Consider the following 25,658-nt stretch of genomic DNA (forward strand, 5'->3'; position numbering starts at 1 on the left):
CGAGCGAGTGGTTTTGCGCTCGTTCCTGCTCTCCCCTCTTCCTTGAGTCCGGTTCGCCCAATCGAGAGGAAAGTCAAAGGCCACACACAACCCTCACGAGAGATACGCTTCGGCCCTACAAACGTATACAATGATTGGCTTAAAGGGTTCCGCCTAGCAGTGCCCGCCAACAAGGCCCCTTTCCGCCGCCCAGGGCGAGAAGCTCGCTGCCGTCGCAGATGGCCAAGCCCAGCTCTGGCTCTCTGCACGTTCAGAAGGCCTGGCACGGGCCGGGTGGGAATGGTCCAAACGCCTTGTCACACAAGCCCGGAAGGTTGAGGTGGATGCGATAAGAATCGGAATCGGTGGATCCAGAGGACAGGCAGGAAGAGGTCTGTACCAGGAACGAACTCAAACCAGACTGTATGGTAACACGACAATGAAGCAGGAGGCTAGAGACTTGGATAGGGGAGAGGAAGGGAGTGCGAGTGCATCGAGTATGAAAAGGATTGAGAAACAAAGAGAAAAAAATCCAAAGACTTACGCATCGGCAGCAACGTCCAACCTCCAATTGGCGTTCTTGAGACACTGTATTTCGGACCAAAGCCGCAACTGTCAGCCGAAAGCCGCATCCTAGAGGAGACGAGACAAGAGAGATATGCAGGCCCGATGGAGCAGGCTAAGGTAGGTACATCGGGGACGGCTCCGAAAGCAACGTCTTTTGGCAACCCACGCGCACTACTACCGAGACGCCCCCCCTGGCCGCGCTGGATGGCCTTTGGCTCAGCGGCGGGCAGGGCAGTGTATTGGATCGGATGTGATGGATATGTGCATGGATGGGCGGGGGGTTGGTCGAAGCAAGGAACAACAGATAAAAAAAAAAAAAGGGTCGTTGACGATCCGCATTGCCAAAGAAGGGCCGAATGGGATATGCAATCTAGTGATCGAGAAGGGTAAAACGTGTTCCAAGCACAAGGCCAAAGCAAACACGAGGCGTGCAAAGGGTCGGTCAGATGGGAACTGCGGCTCATGCAGGGATTTGACGTGACACGACGAGGAGAGAGCAAGAGAAGGGATAAAAAAGAATAAAGTGACCGCTACCCTAGGTAGGTAAGTACTGACCTTCTGTGCTATGTCCCTGGTTGCGCCGGTTGTGTTGACAAACTGCGACACCAGGGTCTTCTGAGCCACCGTCAGGGCCGGCATCTTGGTTGATCTTTGACCAGACAGGCCGGTTGTCCTGCTTCACCGCCGATCTTTGTGGAGGAGGGGGAGCGGCCTGGGCCTGTTAGGTGGGCGGAGATATATCGGACAAGCAAGGCGTCTTGCCTATTCTGCCGGAAAGGAACTGGCTGCCTGGCTGGGGCCTCTTTCTTTTTCACCTTTCTCGTTGGGTTTGGGAGAGACGTCTGACAATGTGTGGGAGGAGAATATGGAGAAGCTGGCTGGGCTGACTGGGTTCAGGTAGGCTGGGCTGGTTAGGCTGGTTAGTGGTTAGGCTGGTTAGGCTTCCCTGCTGTGCCTTATCAAAAATTCAAGAGGACTTTGGGTGGGTGGATTGGGAGTGGATTCGGACTGGCACTTGGGTTTTGAAGGAGGGGTAACCTACCTAGGTACCGTCAAGGACAACAGGAGAGAGAGACAGAGAGAGAGAGAGAGAGAGATGGATAGAGAGATGAACAGTCAGCTCAAGAGATCGGCGGTCTGTGGTTACAGTTGACTGGACCGATGCTGCTGCAACATGGGAGGGATGCTAGGGAAAGCAAGGTCGCGTGTCACCGCCGGGCCGGGGACAGGATGCGACTGGTGACAAGAGAAGATCAACAACGAACCGTATTGATCCTGTGTGTGTGCCCTCGTCTGTTTTGTGACTGGCAACCCCGAGGAAAGGATGGAAACCGCAGAAGCAGAAGCAGAAGCAGAAGCAGAGACAAACTGCCTTATGCCGCGAGGCTGAAAACAAATGGACGGAACTGTGTACGAGAATCGTGAATGGCGGGGTAACTCTTCCTTCCCATAAAAAAGAGCAGGTCAAGCATGCGTTGACGGATCAAATGACTGGCCCCAGCAGCGGGCCAGGTGGGGAGGAGGGAGGGAGTGGGAGTGGGAGTTAGAGACCAAGCCCCCAGCCAGTGTTGGCGTGTTGGCCTAAAAGAGCAGAACAGTCAAGCACCAGTCTCTCTCTCTGGAGCTGGACCATCGCGGCACAGCAGCACCAGATCCATCCCCACGCATCATCTATCTAGCCAGCCTCGATAGCCTGCCAAGCCTGCCTGTCATTCAGGGCTGGATGTACTCCAACACCGATCTCTCCATTGAGTACCTAAGAACGCACGAATACGAGAGCAATGGCAAAGGCAAAGGCAAAGGCAAGGGCAAGGGCAAGGGCAAGGACGGATCCCACGAAGGCCGTCTCCCCCCGACTGACTTGGGGAAAGCAACAACACAGACCATTTCAGCGGAACATATCCACGATATGGCTACTTGAACCCCCACGGTCTCGCACTGGAAATCAAATTACTTTCGAAGAAAGGGTATCGAGACAACAATCGTCCCCACGGCTATAGAATGATGAACTAAGCAAATAGACGACGACTGGGCTGTTGCTGCTGCTGCTGCTGCTGCTGCTGCTGACCATGATGATGATGATGATGATGATGACAATGTTGATGATGACAATTGCAAACGCTCAGACATCGTGAGAATGCCCAAAATGCCCAATGTTGCAGAAAGAACAAGAATGAACAAAAACAAACACAAAACACCCTCCGCAAAGCCTCTCTCGAAACTAACGAACGGAACCCAGACCCGGTCAATCGCCGAGCGGCATCCCATCGAGCTCATCCAGCAAACGCCGCCAGTTGTCTGCCAGCATCTCGGCGTACTTGACGCGCTCCTGGGCCCAGTCCTGGTTCCATCGCGACACGTGGTACTGGGTCTGCTGGAAGTAGACCAGCTCATCGCGGAGGCACTCCTTGACAAAGACTGACCGGTTATGCTGCGTCACAATCGACTCCTTGTCCTGCAGGGAGTCGGCAATGTTAGTCGGACGAGGTTGCAGAGTCTCGTGGTCAAGGGAGGGACGGATTCGAACCTTGATGATGGCCTCGACCACCTTCTCAATCTCACCCGGCTTCACTAGCCCTTCTGGCTTGGCTCTGAGATTCGCCAACTTGGTCTCGTTGCTCTGGATCCTGCGCTCCAGCTGGGGGATGTTATCCCGGTCCAGTCTTTCTCTGCGGTCGAACAGGTCCCTGACGCTCACCAGGGCATCGCGCTGACGCTTCAGGTCTTCGAGCACACCCTGGTCCCATGCCTTGGCCTCGTCCTCCAGGAGGCTCTGGGCCGTGCGCAGGTGAGTGCTCATGGAAACGAGCCCCTCGTTCAGCACGGCCACCTCGCTCGTGTCCGTTGCGTACGTCTCCTCGCTGGTCTCCGTCAGCGATGTGAGGGCAAGGGCGATGCGTGCGTGGTCGGCGGCTACGCCCTCGGACCTCTTCGAAAGGCGGTCCATGATGTTGCACACGTTGATGTACAATTCCGCGCTGCGCCTCACACCGGACCGTGTCTTCTCAAAGAGGTCATTCAGCTGAGGCGACAGGGACTCCTCGAGACCCGGAGGCAGTGCCCTGTCGGCGAACTCGTCCTGCACAGAAATAGTGGCCTGCTTGCGCCAGACCGAGAGCTCGGTGGGCACAGTGAGAAACATGATGACCAGCTGCTCCTGACCAAGCACTGGATGCCTCACAAGGGCGTTGAGGAACCGGGCCAGACCTCGGCGGCGCTTCTCGATGAACGCGCCATCGTTGGAGAGGTGGTTACCGTTGACCGCCACCCTTTTCGGCGGGAGCAGCGGCAGCACCCGGAATGGATATCTCTTGTGCAAGCAGTCCAGCAGCCACACAAAATCGCTGTACCGTCTGACCACCTTGCTGCCTCTTCTCGTGCTCGAGACTTCGTAATTGTGATGCTGAAACATAAAGATGCCCTCCTTCTCCGGCATCAGCGTCACAACAATGTTCTCGTCGACAGTGCTGGTTGGTCGCCCACCTCCTCCCAGGCTCCTGGACGCCTGCCGCTGCGGCTGGTCTCCTCCGAAGCCCAGACCGCCTTCGCCGCCGCCAGCGCCAAAGGGACTTGTGACTTGCTCGCCGGCAGCAGAGGGGTTGAAGCCCCCAACAGGCTGCTGGCCTCCGCTGAAGAAGTCCCACCCGCCGGCCGAGGTCTGTCCCATTCCCGTGCTGTTCTGTCTCGGATCACCTGCCCCAGAAGCTGCGGTGTTGGTCGTGAAGCTGGAAGTCGTCCTGCGTGGTAGACTCTCGCTTGGGCTGGTACCAAATGGCTCGCTACCATTTGGAATTGGGTTTGTCATCGACGTGCCATTGGTGCGGGGTGGATCGGGACCATGACTGTGTGTCTTGTGTAGCTCAGGTGTATTCCACGGATCTTCAGGGTAGTTCATGGTGGTGACCCTATTTGCCGACTTGGGCTGCTGCTTGGGCGGCGGCGACTGGGAAGCCGAGGGCGGCGTGACAGGTCGCTGTGGTGGCTTAGCAGCCAGTTCGGCCGTGTTTGGCAGGACAGGAGCGTTGTCGGCGAGGCCGGGCAGTTTTGGCTTTGGCAGATCTAATGATGCGAGAACAAGATGATTAGTCTTGGAAGCTCACCCCCAGATAGGACCCACAGGAGCTGTGGCCATGACGGCTCCATTCAATCAGAACGGACCACGAGGGGACGTGACGACAAAGGCGATAAGATCGAATGCACTGCACCGAGTCCAGCATCTGAGAGAAAAGGCGTTGGAAGGCACTCACCTCTTCGTCGCTCATCCACCCCGTCCAAGCTGACGTTCTCGCCCTCTTGTGCGAGGCCAATCAAGGCGAGCAGTACGTTGAACTCGTTGCGTCCCAGGCTCACGTCCTCGCCGCCAGCCATGATGATGTTATTGATCCTCGCTTGCTGATCGGCAGCGAGCTTGGCGGCAGCGAGCGTGCGCGCAACACCCCTGGAGCTGACGTTGCTACCGGCACTGCCGTCCTCACGAACGACAACGTCAAATGTATCGATGTAACTATCAGGCACGTCAGAGGCGGGCAGGAGGGATTTGAGCAGGTCCGCGCGGGTCTGTTGTTTGCGCGGTGTCGGCATATCCCACGGGGAGCGTGCTCCAGATCCCATGTCATCGTCGTTGAACAAGCTGTTTGGCTGCGAGGGCGTCGTGGTAGCTTCGTCGTCGTCGAATAGCGACTGCCGGGAGCGGGCGAAGGACGACTCCATAGACGGAGCCTCGCCCGGCGGAGAGGAGCCAAAGAGTGACATGTTGAAGCCGGAGCAGATGGATTAGAAGGCGCAAAGTCTGGTTGAGCTCGCACGTCGAACGGATCACGATGTATGCGCCGACTCGTGGCGGGTGATGGCGATGTCTGGAGGAAGCAGGTATCCAGGCGTGCTACCAATGATAGGCGCGTACGTAATTGCGTGGGTGTGACGGCAGGCGTTGGTGTACCGAGGCAATCGAGACAATGCGAACGCAAGCAGGGAGACAACGATTGCAAAAACTCAAGACAAGTTTGGCCGTCGTAGCGTCGCGATGCAGGGCTGCGCTGGGCTTTTTGAAAAGAGCTGGAGGCAGAAGCCCGTTCGTTGCGACAGTGCGGCGCGGGCGGGATGGGAGCTTTCGGGGGCATGGTTTGAGCATCGCATCTAACCTGTGGAGAAGCCAAAGTGTGGGGAGCTTTTTTCTAGCGGCTGTCTCACATGTGCCGCCACTGTGCCAATGGGAGCAGCGCAGCCCTGGAGTCTCACCACCCCAAGTCCACTCCATACAGGAGGCCCGGGGCTTTGTGGCCCAGCCACCCCGTCTTCGTCTTGGTTCAACATTGGCGTTAAGGGATACTTATAACTACCTAGTAAATAACTTACACAGCACCCCCGAGCATCCAACGGTACCTGAAAGAAGGCAAGGGCGCCAAACACCACCACTGTTCGAGTTTTGAAGCCCAGGATGCCTTAGTACAAAGACACCCGGGACAGGTGACAGGGCTGAGTCGACTGGATGCCAGAACAGGGCAGCATCCATTCCCTCTTCGCTAAAACATGTAATATACACACATAGGTACTCTATCTGACGGTAGGTATGCAATAGGTAGTGTACAAAGATATGGCTAACGTACACTCTGCCACTCCTTCCCCAAACTTCTCAATCTAGAAGAGCTTGTCATCCTCGGCCTGCTCCGCGCCCGCCTTCTCCTTCTTACCCGCTGCCAGCTTCCGTTCCGTCGGGACCTTGAAGTACAGACTGGGCGATTCACCAGGCTGTAGAGTGTGGCTTAGATAGCCTCTGTGGGCGGGGTCCCGATAGTACTCGATATCCCAACGACTTGTCGGGTCGGGAAGCCGATACATGAAAGGTCCCTTTCTCGCCTCGGCCAGCACCTCCTCTACATGCTCCGGCCCGGTGGGCAGCGGCGACCGCGTCATAATGCTCTCGCCCTTGAGAAGACGTCGAATGGATTGCCGTGTGAAATAGCGTGTCAGGATCTTGCCCCCGGCCTTCTCGACTGCCTCGATGGCGCTGGCAGAGGCCCGGGAGACGATGAGGTCGATGGGAGTGCGCAGCTCATCCTTGCCACGAGCCAGTAGCTTGATACCGTCCTTTGCGCGGCCGATCAGCCCGGACTCGACGATCTCCTTGGGCGTGATGGGCTTCGCGGGATCAATACGGCCAGCGTCGATCCAGGCTTGGAGGCGGTCGAGGTTGAGCTCTGACATATCGGGAGCACGGCTGCGCAGCGGCCTGTTAGCACCTGCTCTCCTCGAATCTCCAGAGCGTATGTGATTGGATCGATATCCTTGGAGCCGTGGCCAGTACAAGTTCGTGGGCGCGTAACTCACAAATTCTCAAACCCCTTCCTGCCGTGCACTTTGATCAAGGGTGTCTGACCGCCCTGGAACCAGGGCTTGACTTTGCCATGCTGCTTCTGGCCCTTGTGGCCTCTACCAGAAGTCTTTCCGTAGCCGGACGATGGACCTCGACCCTTTCGAATCCGCTTCTGGTGCGCCCCTGGGTTGTCGGCAAGGCTTGCGAGGATCGACGCGCTGCGTGATTGCTGCTGAATCGATAGTGCCGCGAAGAGCGCAGTCAGTGAAGGCGGCCTAAAAGAAGTGTTATCGAGCACAGATGCTCTGCAGCATCTCGCCGCCTGGAGCACCGGTATCCGTGGCGGCATGGCTGTGATGATTGTATTGCCTGCGTCTCTTCACAATGGTTCGAGGTCAGGAACCGCAGCTGCGAGCCCAAAATTTCACGGAGCCAATTGCTGGGCGCAATTGGAGGGCCGCTTAAAAGTGGAGCAGCTCTGTCGTTGCCGCCTCGTGGCGCCTCAGGCAGAGAGACCACTCAAACGGGGAAGAGCCACACCAGACACAGGGGCCCAGGTCCAGCGTCCTATTTTGAATCCTTAACTTCATTGACTCATACTACCTACATTACACGCAACACCGAATGCTTGTATAGATCTCCAGGTGTCAAGCCAGTTCTAATAACATTCGACACTATCACTTTCTTCGCGAGTAGGACCCGGCGCAAATCCCCTTTTAACGAAGGACATATCAAATTCCAGAGAGGATCTATTTCCGAACCATCTATAGCAGGTATCTGTGGACTGAGATAAGCAGCCGACATTGCCCAAGGATCTTGATCTCATGCGGCACCAGTGACCAAATGACCAAATGCGCCTGTTTCCCTGTTTTCCTCTTTCAAAAGCCAAAAAAAAAAACGCCGTTGCTATGCCGTGAGTGAGAAAGGCAGTGGCCACCCTCGTGTCTCATAACCCTCCTTCAAATCTGCTTTACGTACATCGGGCCCTGGTCTGGCGCGCTCAACGGCATGCTTGCGACGGGATTCTCCTGAAGAGAGCCATCCTGGCCAATGCGCAACGCCGAGAGACCAATCGCAGGGTCCTGGTTGGCGGCGAACATGAACTTGCCATCCTTGCTCAGGCTGAACATGCGGGGCCTTCCGCCGCCCGAGCTGATCAACTTGACGAAGCGCAAAGGTTCGTCCTGGCACGTGTCGATAGTGAAGTGAGCAATGTTATCCGCCTTGCCACCCGTCAGGCGGTTGCTGACATAGAGGTGCTTGCCGTCGGCGCTAACGGAGATCTCGCCGGCGCCAGCACCCGTGTGGTTCTTGTTGTCGCCAAAGGTTGATACGGTCTGCTTCAGCGCGAAGGCGATGCCACCGGCAGAAACATTGTAGGCGAGGCCGTAGACATTGATGATGTTGCCCATCTCGCAGGCAAGGAAATAGTGGGTAGCCTGCTTTTGCCCGGGAGGATAGAATGCGCCATGTCTCGGTCCAGCGCCTGCAGGCTTGACATTGACCCTGTGGACGACATTGAACTTATCATCGACGGTATCGATAACCGAGATGGTGTCCTTGCCAAGATCGTTTACCAGGAAGTAGCGGCCACTGGGATCCAGGAGGACCTGGTGTGGGTGAGGACCTTCCTGGCGGCTCTTGTCAGGACCGTTGGGGCCTTCGGATGGGATTTGCTTGAGCAGCTTCAAGCTTCCAGCGGGGTCTGAGGTGTCCCAGACATCGATCTGGCCCTGGCCATAGGCAGCACCAAGCATTCGAGTCCTGTCCTTGTTGAACTCGAGCGAGACCACGCCAGAGGAGCCAGTGGCCTCGAACTTGGGCTCGAGGGCGTCAGTGTTAGGGTTGTACTAGAGTGGTATTGCGAGTTAGTCGAGCCGAGAGAACGAGGAGGGGGTTTTGGCTAAGGAAATTTGAGTGAGACTTACGCTGAAGGTTCTCGTCGTGTTGGTGTTTTCATCCACGGCATACAGTACATTCGGCTCCTTGAAGAGCAGCCAGCTGGGACTGCTGCCCTGGATCGTGTTCTTGGTAACGACCTTGAAGGACTTGCCGTCAAAATCAGCGACGGAGATCGTGCCAGGCGGGCCACCGCCGATGAACAGCTTGGCCGAAGCCGAGGCGATGTCCTGTCGCAAGACGGCCATCTTGCTCGGTGCAGGTGCAGCGTGGACAGCCATGGCTGCTAAGCTTAGGAATGCGAGTTTTGGCAACATTTTGGGCAGCTAGTCTGTGGCACCTCCCTAAAAAAAAGTTAAAGTGAAAGAGACAGAACTGTGTTGCGTGCGTAATGACGGCAAGGGAAATTTGAGGTTTGTGGTAGTAAACTGACTGACAGGTCAATTGAGGCAAGAAGGGAGGAATTAAGTACTGCTTCTTGGAAGAGAAAACAAAGTCAAATGTACCTGAACACTCGACAAGCACCCGGCTTGGTTCAGGAACAAGGACCAAGGGCGCGCCTGGGTCCTCTTTTATGTGCAGACATGGTCAGGATCACCGAAAAAGGCCCTGACAAAGCGCCGGCCGGCTGACTCCGGAGAGGGACCGACTCACAGCATTTGCTGGGGGGAGGGGGGTGGTGAATCAGATCTCATGAATCCCAATGCTATGGGCGATGATCAAACACATCCCAAGGTCCAGGGGCAAGCTGACTGGCTGGCTTGTGGGGGAGCTGCATGCGAATTCAAACGGCGTGTGCAGTCTCACATGCCCCTGACAATCACTCCCGGGTACATCGGTAGAGTAAAGTACACACAGCAAACAAACCGGCTCTCAATTGCCATTTTGGTCAGTCTTCCAAACAAGCAGCTTGTCATTCTCTGGTGTCAACCTCTCCTCTCCGTCCTCTCTTCTCTTCAGTTCATTCTCTCAGCTGCCGCTTTACCTGTCACAACGGATCTTGCGTCGTACGTGTGAAGTAGGTAGATACCCTGGGTGTGATCGTCACCGCCCAGGGACACTCCCCAGGCAGGGCTGTTCCACAAATAAGGCTCAGCCATCGGCCCCTGAACCTTCCGCTCCCAACCAAAGAGATCAGACTGAAACAACCAAGACCAAACAGGCCCGGCTACCCCTCAAGGCCGTACGAAACATTCTGTGGGGACAGAGACGACTGTGAGATGGTGCCAAGCACGAGAGAACCCTGTGGTATGACAGTCACCTCCAGAAGAGCGGCTCTCCTCCAATATGCTGTAGGCGCCCAGGTGTTATTACAGAGACACTGGATACCTAGGTAGGTAGAAATCCTCCATTACATGTCCGCACACCAGAGAACCTCACCTCGCCCTCTGCCCTTCCCCTACTCATCCTGCATTCAGAGTATCAGCAGTACTGCAGTATCACCATAACCACCAGTTGACAGTCTGACCAGAATCGATTCTATGACAGGAGCAGCTTCTCTTCACTCAGGCGTCCAAGTTGAAGCATCCCTCCTGCCAGTATCTACAGCAGAGCAGCTTGCGCTGATGTTGTCTGTCAGAGGATGTTAATCTCATTTCAAGAGCGGTGAATTGAGGAGAGCATCAGGTAGGAAGTAAAAGGTTTCGCTTTGTGGTGGTATCATAAAATCTTTCTACCCTGGAACGCCTTGCCCGAATGCAACCCAAACTCGCGACACTCAGTATCTGTACCGGGTACTGTAGTCCTTGGGACTGACGACCAGACCTCTACCCTTTTTGGCACCCTTGTATATCGTCTCGATAATGTCCACGAGCTCTTGCTTATCTTCTAGCAAAAAGTTGAGCTTGTTGTTGTTTCCCGTGCCCAAGTCTATCATCATGTGTTTGTTGCGGAAGAAGAACATGATGGTCATCGGATCGTAGAGCTCGTACATGGTTGTGAAGTCCGGGACTTCATCGATATCGCAAAGATAGATGACTGCAAAGTCTACGTGAGGATTTGGGTCAGCGCTGGCTCACAGGAGTGCGGGGGGCCGAGGGAATCTGGGCCATGGACCAACGTACTGCGCACGACCTCAGCGATCTTGTAGAGGACTTCATCCTGCGCCAAGCAAGTAGGATCGTGGGCCCTTCCGAATCGTACGACGACAAGGCGTTCCTCCTCTGTATGACTTCTGTTAGCCAGCCCAATTTTTGCACAAGAGGGGATAGCCAGGGTGCGAGCTTACCTGAGAGGATAGCCTGGTCGACATGCCAGCCGGTCCTCAGATGAGGCAACACAATACTCCCCATAGCGTTCGTGCGAAGTGACCTAGGTCAATTTTGCCGCTTTTGATGTCGATTTCTGGTCCTCTTCCGCTTATTGACACGGAGATGGGACGGAGTTGTGAAGGTTCAAAAAGGTTGCGATAGAAAGTCTTGGATGGTCAGAATGGTCGCCGCCAGGGAATAGCGGCGACGTCAGGTGGGGTCGCCTGATTGCTGCCTTATCGAGTTTTTTTTTGGCCCCTGGACCTTGTCTGAGGTGACTCCAGACTATCTGTGGACACCCCCAAGATTGAACCTCACGGACGCTCAAAGCTCCTGATGGCATGCGCCATCATGTTCTTGGTCTGGAACTATACCTACGGCCCGCCAGGGAGCGTAAGGGTCGCTATAATAGGGATCAGTTCTTGCATTCTCATTTGATGTAGATACCAGCAATTTAACTTCCCCATTGAGGCGGGCTTGGTGCCGGTCTTGTTGGGAGGCATCTTGACTGTCTGCTTGAGCTATGTACCGAATCCTGGTATCATCAAACCCACAAAAGGCCTCACTGGTTGCATTGACGAGGCTGTGAAGCTAATCTAGTAAAACTGTCTTTGTAAATATCAGTGGTTGAAGAGTTAGTTACAAGGGCGAACCAATGCTTTTTGAACTTTGATATGACTATGAAGGTACGGCTAGCCATACCTTGGAATTGAGAATTGTATTATAATCCAGAGATGGGAAGCCCTTAGGAGCGCAAATCAGATCGAAGGGACTCTGTCCGATACGTGAAGAGAGTCTCTCAGATACGAGCAGACAGGATGACACGACCTGGGAAAAGGCCAGGGGAAAGGGCAGTAAGTTAGAACTCCAAGCAATTGACTTCGAAGCAATGATTCCGCAAGTAATGGTCCAGATCATGGGCCAACTTACGACGAACGGGTGTACACGACGGAAAGGAGGAGCGGAGAGCTTTCTCAAACCTCTGCCAGTCGAACTTCTTAGGCCCGGTAGAATGGTCGACTTTGCCATTTCGAACCTCTCCTCCGCTTCACGCCCGGCTAATCTATAAGAGTGTATATCTCCTCCATTCGGCCCAAGAGAACACAGCCTTTCGCCTGGCTCGTGGCATTATTACTAAGCCTTGGAGAGCCTAAGTTCTCGCCCGACCCCGGGAGAGTCGACCTTCTCACTCGGCATCCAATCCCCCCATGGTGACCCAGAGCGTCCTTTCAGCACGCTTCCAGTAGGAGACTATCAAATGAATCTTGATGGTCAGCAGAACGGTGCCAAGAAACCCTTTCACCTTCAGGGGCATCTGGGCACGATACCGGGAATCATCCAGCTAGCGCAAGTCACATCACGCCTATTCCATAAACATTTACTTGCTGTCCCCCAGGAGATGACACCGCTTCCCCAGAGATCACGTATCATAGAAATGCTACCATTTTTTTTACATAGCTCCAGTCATGATGACAGAAGCACAACCTTCTGGACCGGGTGTCAGGAGATATTCTTGCCTGATACACCAAAAGCGACCTCGTCTACGTTTCCGACCGCTCTTCCTCACATCCACCTCTGGAGCCTTGATTCTGATCCCTCCTTGACGATTGCACGGCCCATTTCTTTCACTAAAACAACACTTCGATTTCCGTTCGGCGTCTCCTACCACATATCTCTTGCATCTGACACTCCCGTATCACTGGTTCTCATTCCAGTCTCCCCATGTAGCCTCTCCATTTTCACGACGCCCCTTGCAGGCCTCGTGAGATATTTTACCCCCACACAATATGGCAAGCAGGCTGTTCATGATAGCCGCGAGTCGACATGGTCTTCGCCAACAACACGCGCAGTTGATCCACATCAGCCCGGCTCTACGCCGAATTGATGGCAGGTCCAGCTCTTAGGCGTGTTGGACAATCAGTAGCCTAATAATGATAGGAGTTGCGGTCCACCTCTGTGTAGCATTGTCGGCATTGGAGACCTGGAAGTACAAAAAGGATCCTAGGCAGGCTCTATGCACTCGAAGTCGTGGTCAGAACATGGCTCAGGGCGCCTGAACGTGAACATCACGACGACAGCCGAGCTATTGACAGCTAATGTCGGGGTTCCGGGCGACCGACACCCCAATCAAAGCGTGAGACAGTGTCGACAAGAGAATGTCAGAGACTTGATCATATAGACAAGCAGTGGACTGAGAGAAGATCCCATTCTGACCTAACGTCTAGGAAATGTCTCATACATGGTCGTTCCCAGCATTCACGGGACTCTCGGGAATGCCACAGGCCCGGCCGTTCCTGTTCATATTAGCCTCGGCTTTGCTGGCGCTGCTGGAATCTCCGAAGCACACAAATCTGCCCAGAAACCAGGGTAAGGCATGGCCCTGCTTGCGATGAGAACTCTTGGAGATGCCATTATGCCGGCTCCAGTTGTGCCAGAGCCGGTTTCTTGAGCTAGTGACTCTAAGGACGCAAGCGAACAATAACAAATCAACTTGGTATATATCATAAGCCATATCACCGTAAACTTCGTGGCGATGCCAAAACTTTCCGCTGAAGGTCATAGTTTGATGCAGCCAGTGATAAGTTAGAGTACAGTATCGCTCATCCCAAAAGGATATACGATATTTTGACACTGTCGTTATATTCTTCGCAGCAATGTATGTACTACTTGATCAGTAGCCATGCTCTTGTCCTCATCTCTTCTTGCCCGCTTGACCGGTCCTGCTAATTTCCACATGGAGCAAGAGGGCCAAGATGGCTGATCCCATGATCACGCAACCCGTGAACAGCTGCACGCCCAAATAACTGGCCGTGCCTGTTCGAATGGCGCCCGCAATTGGCGGACCTACTAACGAACCAACGCCCTTCAGGATCGACAATACACCAAGCCGCGTTCCCAGAGAGCTCATGTCAGCTGTGATGGTGGTCAGAACAACAGGCGCGTATGCCACGACTCCACCGGAGAAGAAGCCCCAGACGATGGCGAAGACGATGTTGCCCGGGAGCGACCCTTTGGCGCTGATCCAGTACAAGACGCTCACCGCACTGAACAAGACGATGGCGATGAAGGTGGGAAGGACCCCAAACTTCCTAGCAGCAAAGGAAGGGCCAAGCCGCCCAAAGATGGACGCGCCGTTGAGAATGGTGAGCAAGTACCCGACAACAGCATAGCCGCCCAGCCCGTGATCGATGGCGTAGCTCTGGATATAGTACGAGGGCTCAAAGTAGCCGACATTGTTGAAGAATATCGACGCGGAATAGAGCAAGTAAGTCCGCTCACCAAGTGCTGCGTTGTGGATGATGGTGCGGAACGACGGTCGCGCACTCGTGCGCTGTGCTATCGGCCTGGTTTTGTATCTAGGGCGGGCGACGGCGATGGCGAAGGAGCAGAGAGCCAGGGAGATAAAGCCCATCACCCGGACAGTCCAGGGAAAGCCGATGCGCGGTTGCAGAGCAGCGAACAGCAAAGGGTTCACAGTAGCACCCAGACAGCTACCAATCGTGGCTGTAGCCATAGACCAGGTCCTCCGGTGGCCAGTGAACCACATGGGAACAAGCGCGATCGAGGGTATGGTGAGGCAGCATGTTCCGAGGCCCAAGCATATCCCCTGTGCCAGCATCACCTGCCAGTACGTCGTGCACAAGCTCGTCATCATGAATCCGAAGGTGACCAGGAATGCCCCGATTACCAAGAGAGACCGAAAGTATCCGGCGTCAAACAACGGCCCGATCAGAACACCGACGGCCATGAGACAGAAGTTCTGCGTAGAGCCGATCCAGGAGATATCTGAGGGCGACCTGTTGCGCAAGAGATCCCGCTCGTAAAACGCCTGAAAAGCGCCATACATGTTCAACACACCGCTGCGTGGTTGAGCGTGATTAGCAAGAGAAGCCTAGCACACGGGCTGGCGACGCACAGTGTGTTCCAATAGCAGGCGAAACTGGCAGCAACCTGTAGCCAGGCGAGGCGGCCTCCATTTGGGGGAGGAGAATCCATCAGTGACTCGGTTACCGTGCTTGCCTCCGAAGGCACTGCACTCGACTCCGGTTTCGCCACGGCATCGGCATCAGCAACAGGCGGCTGGCCTTTGTGGTGGAGGCCAGTGGCCTGTTCATCGGGCTGCATCACCAAGATGATAAAGCCAGCGCACGCAAATACTGCTTTCCGTCCATGGCAAGACGTACTTCCTGGTTGATGAAGAGAAGTGCTTGATTGTCAAAGGCCGCGAATGAGGTGGAAGTGGCGGCAGCGCATTCTCGATTTGCACCAGTCTGTTTTGGGCGAAACGATATTCCCACTCTGGCTGGATCAGTCGGCAGTGCATGGGGGTTCCAGCAAGAGCTGACAATAGGGAGCACACATATTCCCCGATGGTCAAGAGACAAAGACCTTGAGTTGAGTTCTTCATAATGACACAAATAGACCATCATGAATTGCGAGCTCTTGTAGAAAATCCAAGCTCCGCCTATTTTGCGATATTACCACACTTTGTAGCTTGAGCGGGCTTGAGAATATGTTACACGCCTAGATCCGGTTCATAGAGCTTCGCATCAATTAGACTCAAAAGGAACAAAGTTCTGTTCGGTATCATATCAAGCTCTCGAGGTGGGAATATAACACCCGAACATGTCGCCCGCGGAACTGTGTACGTGGACTTCGAACCCCACACACTGATGACGAGCAGACCAGCCGTGAACGAAACCCGCTGATGTCTCTGTAGGGCTTAAGAGTCGAAATAGAAGCAGTCCAAGCCAGAGGGTGGATGTAAAGCTATCTAACTCCAAATATCAGTATGCTTTGCTACTTGTCATTGACATCCTAGCATGCACAAGATTTGAGAAGATTTTACATTTCACAGTGGGCCTGGCATGCCGCAAGACTTTGAAAGAGACTTTGGAAGTTAACAACACCAGAAGATTTAGCCCTGATTTAGCCCTGCGTCCACGAGTATGGAAAAGACGCCCCCATCGCTTTCAGGCCAATACCTTGATGATCAAGGTTTCTGATTCATTTTGCATCTATAGGGCAAAATGCTGATGATTGACCCAATGAAATTACCAAGGCTCTTGGTGATATATTGCGTGATATACTGTCAACTTGCTTAGCGTTTGTATACTGTCGAGCCTCGGGGACTAGTGATTCGGCCACAGCTGAGAAGACAAATAGATTGTTCCTTCAAATTTCTCTCTTGCCGTGTTCATAAATTCCAGCCGGATAGATCGGTACTGTGGATGTCCTGGACATAGTTACTATGGCATTTTATGAAGCAAGTGTTCAAAGGCAGTTGAATGGTATGAAGGTGTATATACTTGAGATTGACCTACCTGTGTACAAAGGCTCACAACTGGAACTTACCTTGAGCTTTGAATGTTAAGCAACCAAAGAAACGACGCCTCTCGGGGAAGATCGCTTTTGACAACAATCTGGAAGGTGGGTAGCCGATCGTGAAGCCTCCAGGTGGCTGTTGGTTGTTTGTGGATAGGGGAACCAGTCACTCGATATCCAACAACAAAGACCAAGCCAACGACGAGAGAGAGGAATGATAAGGCTACCACTGCTTGACAAAGTATGAACGGGTTATGCTTTGGGACCAGGGGTAGGAGCAGACGACGGATGCTCTGTATGTCAACGATCAAGCTGCAATACCGTACTGACCTTGGCAACACGGAGGACATTGACAAAGTTGAAGAAGTAATGCTAGCAATGAACGCGAACAATGAATACCATCCGCTTCACATGGTGGTTTACGGCTCATTCTTCCAGCCCCTACCGCTCATATCTGCTCTCGGCGGTTCTCGAACCTGCAGCCGCCTAGGTAGGTGGCCCCTAGCGATCCCTTGAGCTTGCTCGGTCCTACTCGGCCGGCAATATGGGGCTCCGCGCCGGGGACACAGCCGTGACTCCCATATCGTGCCGCGCTAGCATAGACGCACCCCTTGGGGACTTGGACGCCAGGCCAGCTCCTCCCCTGGTCGTTCTCGACAGGACAAAAGGGGCTGCTCCGGGCTTACCTCCTGCAAAGACCTAGGCGACCCTGTTGTCGTCGGTCTAATTTAGGAAAAGGGGCCCAAGTACCTCGGCCTGCCGGGCGGCCATGTGTCTTACAGGTATGCATACGCGCATGACCCGAGTGTTCGGGCTCATGTTGCAAACTTGCAGATTGCTATGCAACACGCAGGTAATCTACATGCACCCATCCCGCAGCGTTGTGCCAAGTGCTCGAAGTAATATCCTTTCAGGGTACGTGCAGATCAGGGACCAGGAACCAGGGGAACCCAGAGATGCGGTCTTGAAGCAACCGACTACGGCAAGCTCGCATCTTCCAACGGATCAGGCCGAGCGAGGTATACCGGCATAGTACGCGCGTTTTGGTTCTCAAGAGAAGAGACTTTGACATGGACATCGGGAACAAACATGCAGGATCGTAGTAGCTAGCTGTAACTACAAGCAGATATGGGTCGAGAAGATAGCCTAGTCCTGAAAGACAGAGAGCATCGTGTGATTTCCCTAGACTCACAACATAGAGCATGCCTTGACTGACCACTGCATCTGCATCATTCCATTCAAGACAAGAAAGGCCTCAGCTGAGGTACCAAGAGCGTACGGAGTATGGCCAAGTCTCAGCGTGGCCGATCCTTGCGGCTCAGTCCATCCACATACATGATCAGATCCAACGAGAGTGCTAAAAATTCTTCACGATGCACTTTGGGATGCCCACAGTTCCACCTCGGGGACCAGTCCATCCCGGAGCAGCCCCTCGGGGGTTCTGTTCCATGCATTGCGGGCGCCACCGATGTGGAGTGGTTCGCCCAGGCAGGCATGGGGCCCCGTGTCTAGTACCAGTTAGCAGGAGAATGGTCGAAGGAAGAAAAGAGTATTTGATCGAGAGAAGGGCCGGATCAGTCAGTTAGAGAGGACACCCCTGGCCCACACCTCTCCCCATCCTCGGCGGCTTGTCTCGCCAATGGGGGAGGTTTCGCGGACGCACAGAGAGGTGATTGGCAGAGGTCCCTGAACTCCAATCCCCGAGTCTACAAGTAGATGCAAGAAGGGGAATCAGCACCGACCAACAAGGGGACTTTGTTCACGTGGAGGGTGCATGTTGTTCTTGGTGTGGTATGATGCCTCCAGTCAGCAAGTATGGCATGCACCCCAAGTGCAGGGAGCGCACCCAGGTCGGTAGGGGGGGTGGGTTGTCTTGTCTGCTTGGTGCATCCGCCAACGTTACATGGGGAAATGGCTGGGACACGCGGTTGCGACCCACCGTAGGTATGCTACGTGCAGGCCGTTCTGCTCTGACCCGACCCTCCCAGCATGGATTACACACCGGCAGGAAGACCGGCAGCGCCAGATGGGCGCGGCCGAGACCACGACCACCGACCGAATTGAACCAGAGGTGGTGAGTGCGCTGGCGGCGCAGCTGCAGAGAGATGTTCCCTTCTGGGCTCTGCCGACTTTGCGTCCTGGTCCCGGGTCTCAAAGAATCGCAAAATTCTACCCAGCATGTGATCTGGAGAAACAGAGGGAGCCGAGCCAAGGCTAGAAGAACGGCCGCGCTACGGCAGCTTCTTCGGCCGTTTACCTAAGCCGGAGCTGGCAAAAGACCCAGGCGGACGGGACCTCATGGCTGTCAATCAAAGCTGGCTCCTCTGTGTGGGAATTGCGCCGAGTGCCATGTGGGCTGGGCTGGGCTGGGCTGGTACCAGAGCAAGCCTGACGCCAAAGCCAAGAGTTGGGGCTAAACGGAGCGAAGCCGAGCACTATTACGAAGTCTTGCGGTGTGTACATACGGAAGGACGGACTATGGTGCATGAATTGCTGAAACTAGCCAGCCGAGTGTTGTCATTGATGTCATGATGTTTACCATCTCATCTGGTGGGGTCCACCAAGTCACCCGAGCAAGCAGAGAGAGAGTCACAGATGATAGATCGTGAATGCCAGCACGTACACTCGTCAGCTTCGATGTGTGAATAGCCGAGTGTTCTAGGCGGTCGGCGCAGATAGACGAGTCTGGGCTGTTTCAGCTTCGCTTCTCGAAGATCAGCTGGACAGCTTAAACTTTCGTACTCGGTGCTGCAGCATTCTGGCAAGGCAGGAAAACAATTCCAGTCGGGGCCTGTTTGTCGGTAGCAAGGCGCCTACTTTGCCAACGCAAGACGAGTCAGGTGCGGCTGTGGGCCAACGGGCGGCAGGGCTCTGCTTTGTTGTTGTTATTCATGGGGCGAGGCACGCAGGCGAGACGAGACAAGGTCTTGCCTAGAGACATCAGTAGGGCAAGAGGGGAAGAAATGTCCCGGAGTTTGGAGCACTTTGGGGGGGATTGCAAGCTTGCCGCCACGAGCCGCCGTGCGGAGAGGAGGCCTGTCGGGAGGCATGCGTTACCGTACGATGGGAACCCCCCCCCCCCCCCCCCCCCCCGGATATTGAATCAGGATCTGGGTTAGCAGGCTGCCGAAGCGATCGGGGATGAGATCCCCAATCGGATGGAATGTCACCACCTGGGTAAAGTACGGAGAAATTACGTGGGTACTTTCTTCAAGGCTGCTCTTAGCAGACACGAGTCGTTGCAGTCACCTGGTACCGGTATGATGCATCATCACTTGGAGAGTAGCTGCCTGCTAGTTCATGCTTCCCACCAAGCGGGCATCAGAACCCCAAAAAGGAAAATAGAAAAGAGAGCGTTTCGGAGGATGAAACGATCTCGGAACACAGAATGGAGAGGGGGTCCCGAGCCAAGCAGCAAGCCGGCAAAATCGTGAAGACAAGAAGACGCCAGCGAGCGGAGCGCACGGTGCTACTGCGGACAGGCGCCATCGAGTACGACCGAGCATTGGCCCATTGGGCTGCGAGCCCGAGACTGACAGGATGCGATGGTGCGGTGCAGCGAGCATCCGCGATGCACGACGCCGATGGCGGAAGGAAGAGAAGCGCGACCCCGCCCGGCGGGACGATGGCGACACTCCTTTGCATCTTAACGTTAAGGTTTTTTTAAGCACCCTCCCTTGCGGAAGATCTTCAACACCATCTGATCGCAACTGAGAGCGACACTCTTGTCTCAAGAGTAGATCCTCCGTAGATGGCAGCCTTTGGGTTTGGGGGGTAGGTATCCATAACTGGTCCGTAGGTAAGGTAAGATCTCGCCAAAGCGGAAGAGGCTTGGCCGGATGGATCCTAGCTGGCGGCCAAGAGGCCCACCCATCATCATGGAAGCCATGCAGACAAGAAGCACCAGACAGAGACAGAGAGACAGAGAGACAGAGCACCAGACACACCAGAGAAATGAGCCGCGGTAGCTGGGTGGCTCAGGGCCGCCGGCCCAATGAACGAACAAGGGGGTGTGCCAGCAGGTGTAAAAGCTGCAGCAAGGTGCCTGAGGGTGCCAGCTAGAGTGGAGCAGCAAGGGGTCTTCCGTGGATACCCATGGGGATTTCTCGGCGCCTCTCTAGTCGAGCAGGGGGGGCTTGTGTCTTCATCTAACCCAGATCCGCAGGCTGGAGACCAGTTAGAGGCGACGCCTTCTCCAGACGTTGGTGATGGAAGCTAAAGCAAAGAACGTCCCAGCTTGGGAGCCGATGTGGTTGGTCCAGACATGGGATGGGAAGAACCCCAGCTCAGACCGACTCTCGTCCAACAGATCTGGTCTGTCTGGCTCGTGATCATGGTCATGAATGAGGATTGCCTCGAAGCGTTGCGGCGAGGACAGGCCGGGGGCGGGTGCGGATCACAGAGAGTGCATGTTGCATGGCGCCCGCACGGGACAGAGGACGCTCTGAAATCTTACTCGACGTTGCAGTCAGCCCTGGTGCCTTGATCAAAGAAATGATTCCATTCTTTCTTTTCCGACGCTCGCTATGCTGCATGCGGAAATGAACGATGCTGCAGCAGTTCTGGAATGACGGCACAGATGGGAATGAAGGGCGGGCACTGCAGGGCAACAACACTGTGTGCTGTGTGCTGTGTGGTTGTAGGTATGCATGTATTGCTTCCTGCTTTGGCTCCTGCTTGGGGGGGGCCCCGTTGATGGCTGTATGCATTGAATTGAATCAGAATATGGATGAATGCAGTCGAGACGAGACCGGCGAGAGCTGATCTCGGCGAGATTTCTCAATGCGCTCGCCAGCCCGCCCGCGCGGGTGCGCGGTAGCGGCAACTTGGTATGGAGGGGGGAGGAGAGAGATGGGGAGACTGGCTCCCAAACGCATGATGCTGCTGATGCTTGCCTCCGATGCATGTAGTTAGGTACCTACCTACACACCTGACTTTAGGACTTTGGATCAGATGCGAATCTAGTCAGCCAAAGAAAGCCAGAGTCAGCCCATTTCTCGAGGACAAACAAGCACGATGCCAGAGGCTAGAGCTAGAGAGAGAACAACACACGCGGCGACAAAAAGGGAAAGAAAAAAAAAATAAAGGCGCCACGCGACACGGCGGGACAACGGCGAATTTCTTCCCCAGCTTTTTGGACGACGGAGTCGGCAAAGTTGGGTACCTAGGTAGGTACAAGGAGAGTTAGGAGAGTTAGGAGAGTTAGGTACTAGAGGCGTAAAGTTAGGAGGGGCGTGTGACACGGATAGCGCTGACCTTAGCCTCCTGTCGTTCTTGGCTTCGGCCCCGACAGAAGACCCAGGGCGCTGTATTTGCTGTTCTGGGCCAAGAACGCTGGCCCTTTCCTGCAGGCTCTTCACCTGTCGGCTCTGTAGGTGCCGGAGCTACCACGGCGCGCCGTTCAGAGGGTCGACGCTAATCTGGCACACCCTGCACTAGGTAGGTCCCTAGCACTAGGGGGGCGCAGGTAGAATTTGAACCTGGTGCCTTTGTCTGTCGTGTTGTGTGTGTTGTGTGTGTTGTGTGTACAAAGTGGCTCAAGTGGCTCCGTAGGAGTCCGTACGGAGGACGGAGTAGGTTAGTTAGGTAGTTAGGTACAAGTAGAGGTAGGTGGTGGGTGTTTGGACTTGGACTGGATGCTGGATCATGGATGTCACGACTCGACACACCTTAATTTGCATGGTCCAACAAAGAGACTCGCCTGGCCTCGTTCGGCCCCATTCCACTTCTCCAACTCGCATCTCTTCTCTCTCTTTTCCCCCGTGTCCCCGACCTGTCTCTCCACATCAGCACCACCACCTCCGCCGTCTCTCCCTCTGCCTCCCCCCCCCCGTACGGAGGTACCGCGGCACAAAAGAACAAGTTCGGAGCAAAGCAGGTGGACTAGGTGGGTAATAGGTAGGTACCTTTTTTTCTTCTTTTCTTTCTTTCTTCCTTCTCGGGTCTGCCAATGTGTCCGACGTGCATGCATCGCCAGAGAGAGCGACCGACACCACTGCAACTGCAGCAGGAGCTTCCTCTAACTAGTCACAGCGGTCAGTCAGTCAGTCAGCCAGCCAGCCACTCAGTCCGACAGAGAATGAGGAAAGCAAGAGAGGCCAACAGCACAGCCAACAGCACAGCACAGGGCAGGGCAGAATAATAAGCAACAGACAAGGATAGCTCTCCCGCGTAACCTGGCCTTACCGTGTTGGGCCAATATTACCGTATTAGCGTCAAATCATGTCCCATGTTTGTAATGATGGTAATTATGCTCTCCCGATGAAGGATCCAACCGAGAAAAGGCCTGCCTTCAGGGGTACCACGGGCCACACAAGCGACCCTTTGCGGCCTGTCTGTCTCTCAGACTGGATCTCGAAAGAGAGAGAGAGAGAGTACGAAGTAGGTACTGTTGCTGCGTAGCGTCGTCGGTCCGTCCTCGTCGCTCGCGCCACAGACTCGCTCCAAACCCCCCAGACGGATGGATGTACAGTAGATATGTACACACTCAGTCTCTTACACACACACCACTGAGATGTAGTTACCTTAGTCCGTACCTTACCAACCGACCTACCAACTCGTTTACGGAGTAGGCAAGGTACCTCTCACACACACCTCACCTCACCCACAGACCCAGACCCGGACCCAGACCATCGTCCAGCCCCAGGCCCGCAGGTAACACCGGGCGCCGCGACCAGGGTCCTCCGTCCTTGTCCTCGTCCCTGTCCTCGTCCCTGTCCTCGTCCTCGAAACCCATGCGTGAATCACTGCCAGACAACAGAGCACCCAGGATTCCAAGACAACACCTCTCCCACACGGACGCTGGTCTCACCAAACTTTAAAAAGTCGTCCCCATCCCACACCCCTTCACTTCTGGGCCCCCCTCCTCCCCCCCCCTTGGATCCCCGGGCTTTGGCATTTCCTTCTTTCACCTCCCCGCGATCTGAAAAAGCAGAGCATCCTCGCTCTCAAATTGCAGCCAGAAATCCAAAAGACTTCCCCCGCCAGGAAGAGGGCTTACGCTACCACCAAGCAGTCACATCAATTCTCACACAACCTCTCACCTCCCCATCAGCCAGCATGTCGACTCCCGCTGCTGATGTCGCCCCCGCCGAGAAGGGCACCGAGCTCCTCCCGCCGACCACCCAGCAGCACGGCGTTGTCGGCCTCGCCACGACCCAGGATGTCGAGCAGATCGAGGCTCCCGTCACCTGGAAGGCCTACCTGATCTGCGCCTTCGCCTCCTTCGGCGGCATCTTCTTCGGTTACGACTCTGGTTATATCAACGGTGTCACCGCCTCCAAGATCTTCATCGAGGCCGTCGAGGGCGTCGGTGTCGAGAAGCTCACCGCCTCCCACTCGTCCCTCATCGTCTCTATCCTGTCCTGCGGCACCTTCTTTGGCGCTCTTATTGCTGGTGACCTGGCCGACTTTATCGGCCGCAAGTGGACCGTCATCGCCGGCTGCGCCATCTACCTCTTTGGCGTCGTTATCCAGATGATCACCGGTCACGGCAGCTCCCTCGGCACCATTGTCGCCGGCCGTCTGATTGCCGGTTTCGGTGTCGGTTTCGAGTCCGCCATTGTCATCCTGTACATGTCCGAGATCTGCCCCCGCAAGGTCCGTGGCGCCCTCGTCGCCGGCTACCAGTTCTGCATCACCATCGGCATCATGCTGGCCTCGATCGTCGTCTACGCCACCAAGGAGCGCTCCGACACGGGTGTCTACCGCATCCCCATCGCCATCCAGTTCCCCTGGGGTCTGATCCTCGGCGGCGGTCTGATGTTCCTGCCCGACTCGCCCCGTTACTTCGTCAAGGTCGGCAACCTGGCTGCTGCCACCGACTCGCTCTCCCGCCTCCGTGGCCAGCCCGGCGACTCCGAGTACATCCAGGTCGAGCTTGCCGAGATTGTCGCCAACGAGGAGTACGAGCGCCAGCTCATCCCCTCCACCACCTGGTTCGGCTCCTGGGCCAACTGCTTCAAGGGCTCCCTGTGGCAGGCCAAGTCTAACCTGCGCCGTACCATCCTCGGAACCTCTCTGCAGATGATGCAGCAGTGGTAAGTAATCCTGCTCCCTCACCTCGGCTCGTCTGCGCGGGCCGGGTAAGAGAAGAAGACACAATAATCTCTGACCATTCTCTGCTTGTGCCACAGGACCGGTGTCAACTTCATCTTCTACTACTCGACTCCCTTCCTCAAGTCGACCGGTGCTATCAGCAACGAGTTCTTGATCTCCCTCATCTTCACCCTCGTCAACGTGCTCTCGACCCCTCTGTCTTTCTGGACTGTCGAGCGCTTCGGTCGCCGCACCATCCTGATCTGGGGTGCCCTCGGCATGCTGATCTGCCAGTTCCTCGTCGCCATCATCGGCGTCACCATCGGCTTCAACAAGACCCACCCCGACCCGGCCGACCCCACCAAGTCGATCGCCAACAACATCCCCGCCGTCAACGCCCAGATCTCCTTCATCGCCATCTTCATCTTCTGGTTCGCCTCCACCTGGGGCCCTGGTGCCTGGATCGTCATCGGCGAGATCTTCCCTCTGCCCATCCGCTCCCGCGGTGTCGCTCTGTCAACTGCCTCCAACTGGCTGTGGAACGTAAGTACACTCTCGCGCCAACGCGCTGTGCTGGTTAGAGTAATACACTAAGTGCATTGGCTAATTCGTCGACATATAGACCATCATTGCCGTCATCACCCCTTACATGACCGACTCCGACAAGGGCAACCTGAAGTCGTCCGTCTTCTTCATCTGGGGCGGCCTGTGCACGTGCGCCTTCGTCTACTCGTACTTCCTCATCCCCGAGACCAAGGGCCTCACCCTGGAGCAGGTCGACAAGATGATGGAGGAGACCACCCCTCGCACTTCGGCCGGCTGGAAGCCCACGACGACCTTTGCCGCCCAGATGGCCCACGAGGACGGTGTCCTGCACAAGGAGGTCTAAGGCGGCGGCCTTGCCTTCTTCCCCCCAATGGGTTCTGTCTTGCGCGCGTGCGCTGCTGCTTATTTTGAAAGGAGAAAGGCGTCGTTGTTTTCCTGCAAAGAATTCGAGTTGCGACATGGGCCCAACCAAGCATGATGGGAGAAAGCTGAGTGCGTGCGTGCGTGTCCGAGGACGCGCAGAGAGGAGGCGGCAGCGGCGGCTTTATCGGTGTGGCTTTTTTGATGGGATGTCGTCGTACGCGGAACCTTCGGGGGTCTCGGTGGTGGTGGTGGTGTGTGGTGGGAAGTGGATCCGGGCTCCGCTGGCTCGTCGAGACCGGCGCGATCACTGATCAAAAGTTCCCCCCTCTTGCTCCATACCTCCTTTTACTTCCGGGTCGGCACGGTGCCAACTCAAAAAT

General features: G+C 55.3%; 5 protein-coding genes across 5 annotated transcripts; 1 reads left to right on the top strand and 4 right to left on the bottom strand.

The window, feature by feature from the left end:
- Positions 1 to 2,791: 2,791 nt before the first annotated feature.
- On the bottom strand, positions 2,792 to 5,298 carry E0L32_006466 (uncharacterized protein; the record flags this gene model as incomplete). Its single annotated transcript, XM_031141102.1, has 2 exons — positions 2,792 to 4,605; positions 4,794 to 5,298. The coding sequence occupies 2 exons, from the start codon at positions 5,296 to 5,298 to the stop codon at positions 2,792 to 2,794; spliced, it is 2,319 nt and encodes a 772-aa protein (XP_030994751.1).
- An 885-nt stretch (positions 5,299 to 6,183) lies between these two features.
- On the bottom strand, positions 6,184 to 9,075 carry E0L32_006467 (uncharacterized protein; the record flags this gene model as incomplete). The annotated part of the gene is made up of 4 exons (XM_031141103.1): positions 6,184 to 6,763; positions 6,874 to 7,134; positions 7,838 to 8,709; positions 8,788 to 9,075. The coding sequence occupies 4 exons, from the start codon at positions 9,073 to 9,075 to the stop codon at positions 6,184 to 6,186; spliced, it is 2,001 nt and encodes a 666-aa protein (XP_030994752.1).
- Positions 9,076 to 10,475: 1,400 nt separating this feature from the next.
- Positions 10,476 to 11,049, bottom strand: E0L32_006468 (uncharacterized protein; the record flags this gene model as incomplete). Its single annotated transcript, XM_031141104.1, has 3 exons — positions 10,476 to 10,744; positions 10,822 to 10,920; positions 10,986 to 11,049. The coding sequence occupies 3 exons, from the start codon at positions 11,047 to 11,049 to the stop codon at positions 10,476 to 10,478; spliced, it is 432 nt and encodes a 143-aa protein (XP_030994753.1).
- Positions 11,050 to 13,699: 2,650 nt separating this feature from the next.
- E0L32_006469 (uncharacterized protein) lies at positions 13,700 to 15,132 on the bottom strand (the record flags this gene model as incomplete). Its single annotated transcript, XM_031141105.1, has 2 exons — positions 13,700 to 14,867; positions 14,924 to 15,132. The coding sequence occupies 2 exons, from the start codon at positions 15,130 to 15,132 to the stop codon at positions 13,700 to 13,702; spliced, it is 1,377 nt and encodes a 458-aa protein (XP_030994754.1).
- Positions 15,133 to 23,391: 8,259 nt separating this feature from the next.
- On the top strand, positions 23,392 to 25,258 carry E0L32_006470 (uncharacterized protein; the record flags this gene model as incomplete). Its single annotated transcript, XM_031141106.1, has 3 exons — positions 23,392 to 24,371; positions 24,468 to 24,912; positions 24,992 to 25,258. The coding sequence occupies 3 exons, from the start codon at positions 23,392 to 23,394 to the stop codon at positions 25,256 to 25,258; spliced, it is 1,692 nt and encodes a 563-aa protein (XP_030994755.1).
- Between the last annotated feature and the right edge of the window lie 400 nt (positions 25,259 to 25,658).

Source organism: Thyridium curvatum (assembly GCF_004353045.1).
Source record: "Thyridium curvatum strain D216 chromosome Unknown NODE_37_length_373104_cov_81.786046, whole genome shotgun sequence".
NCBI classification, from domain to species: domain Eukaryota; kingdom Fungi; phylum Ascomycota; class Sordariomycetes; order Thyridiales; family Thyridiaceae; genus Thyridium; species Thyridium curvatum.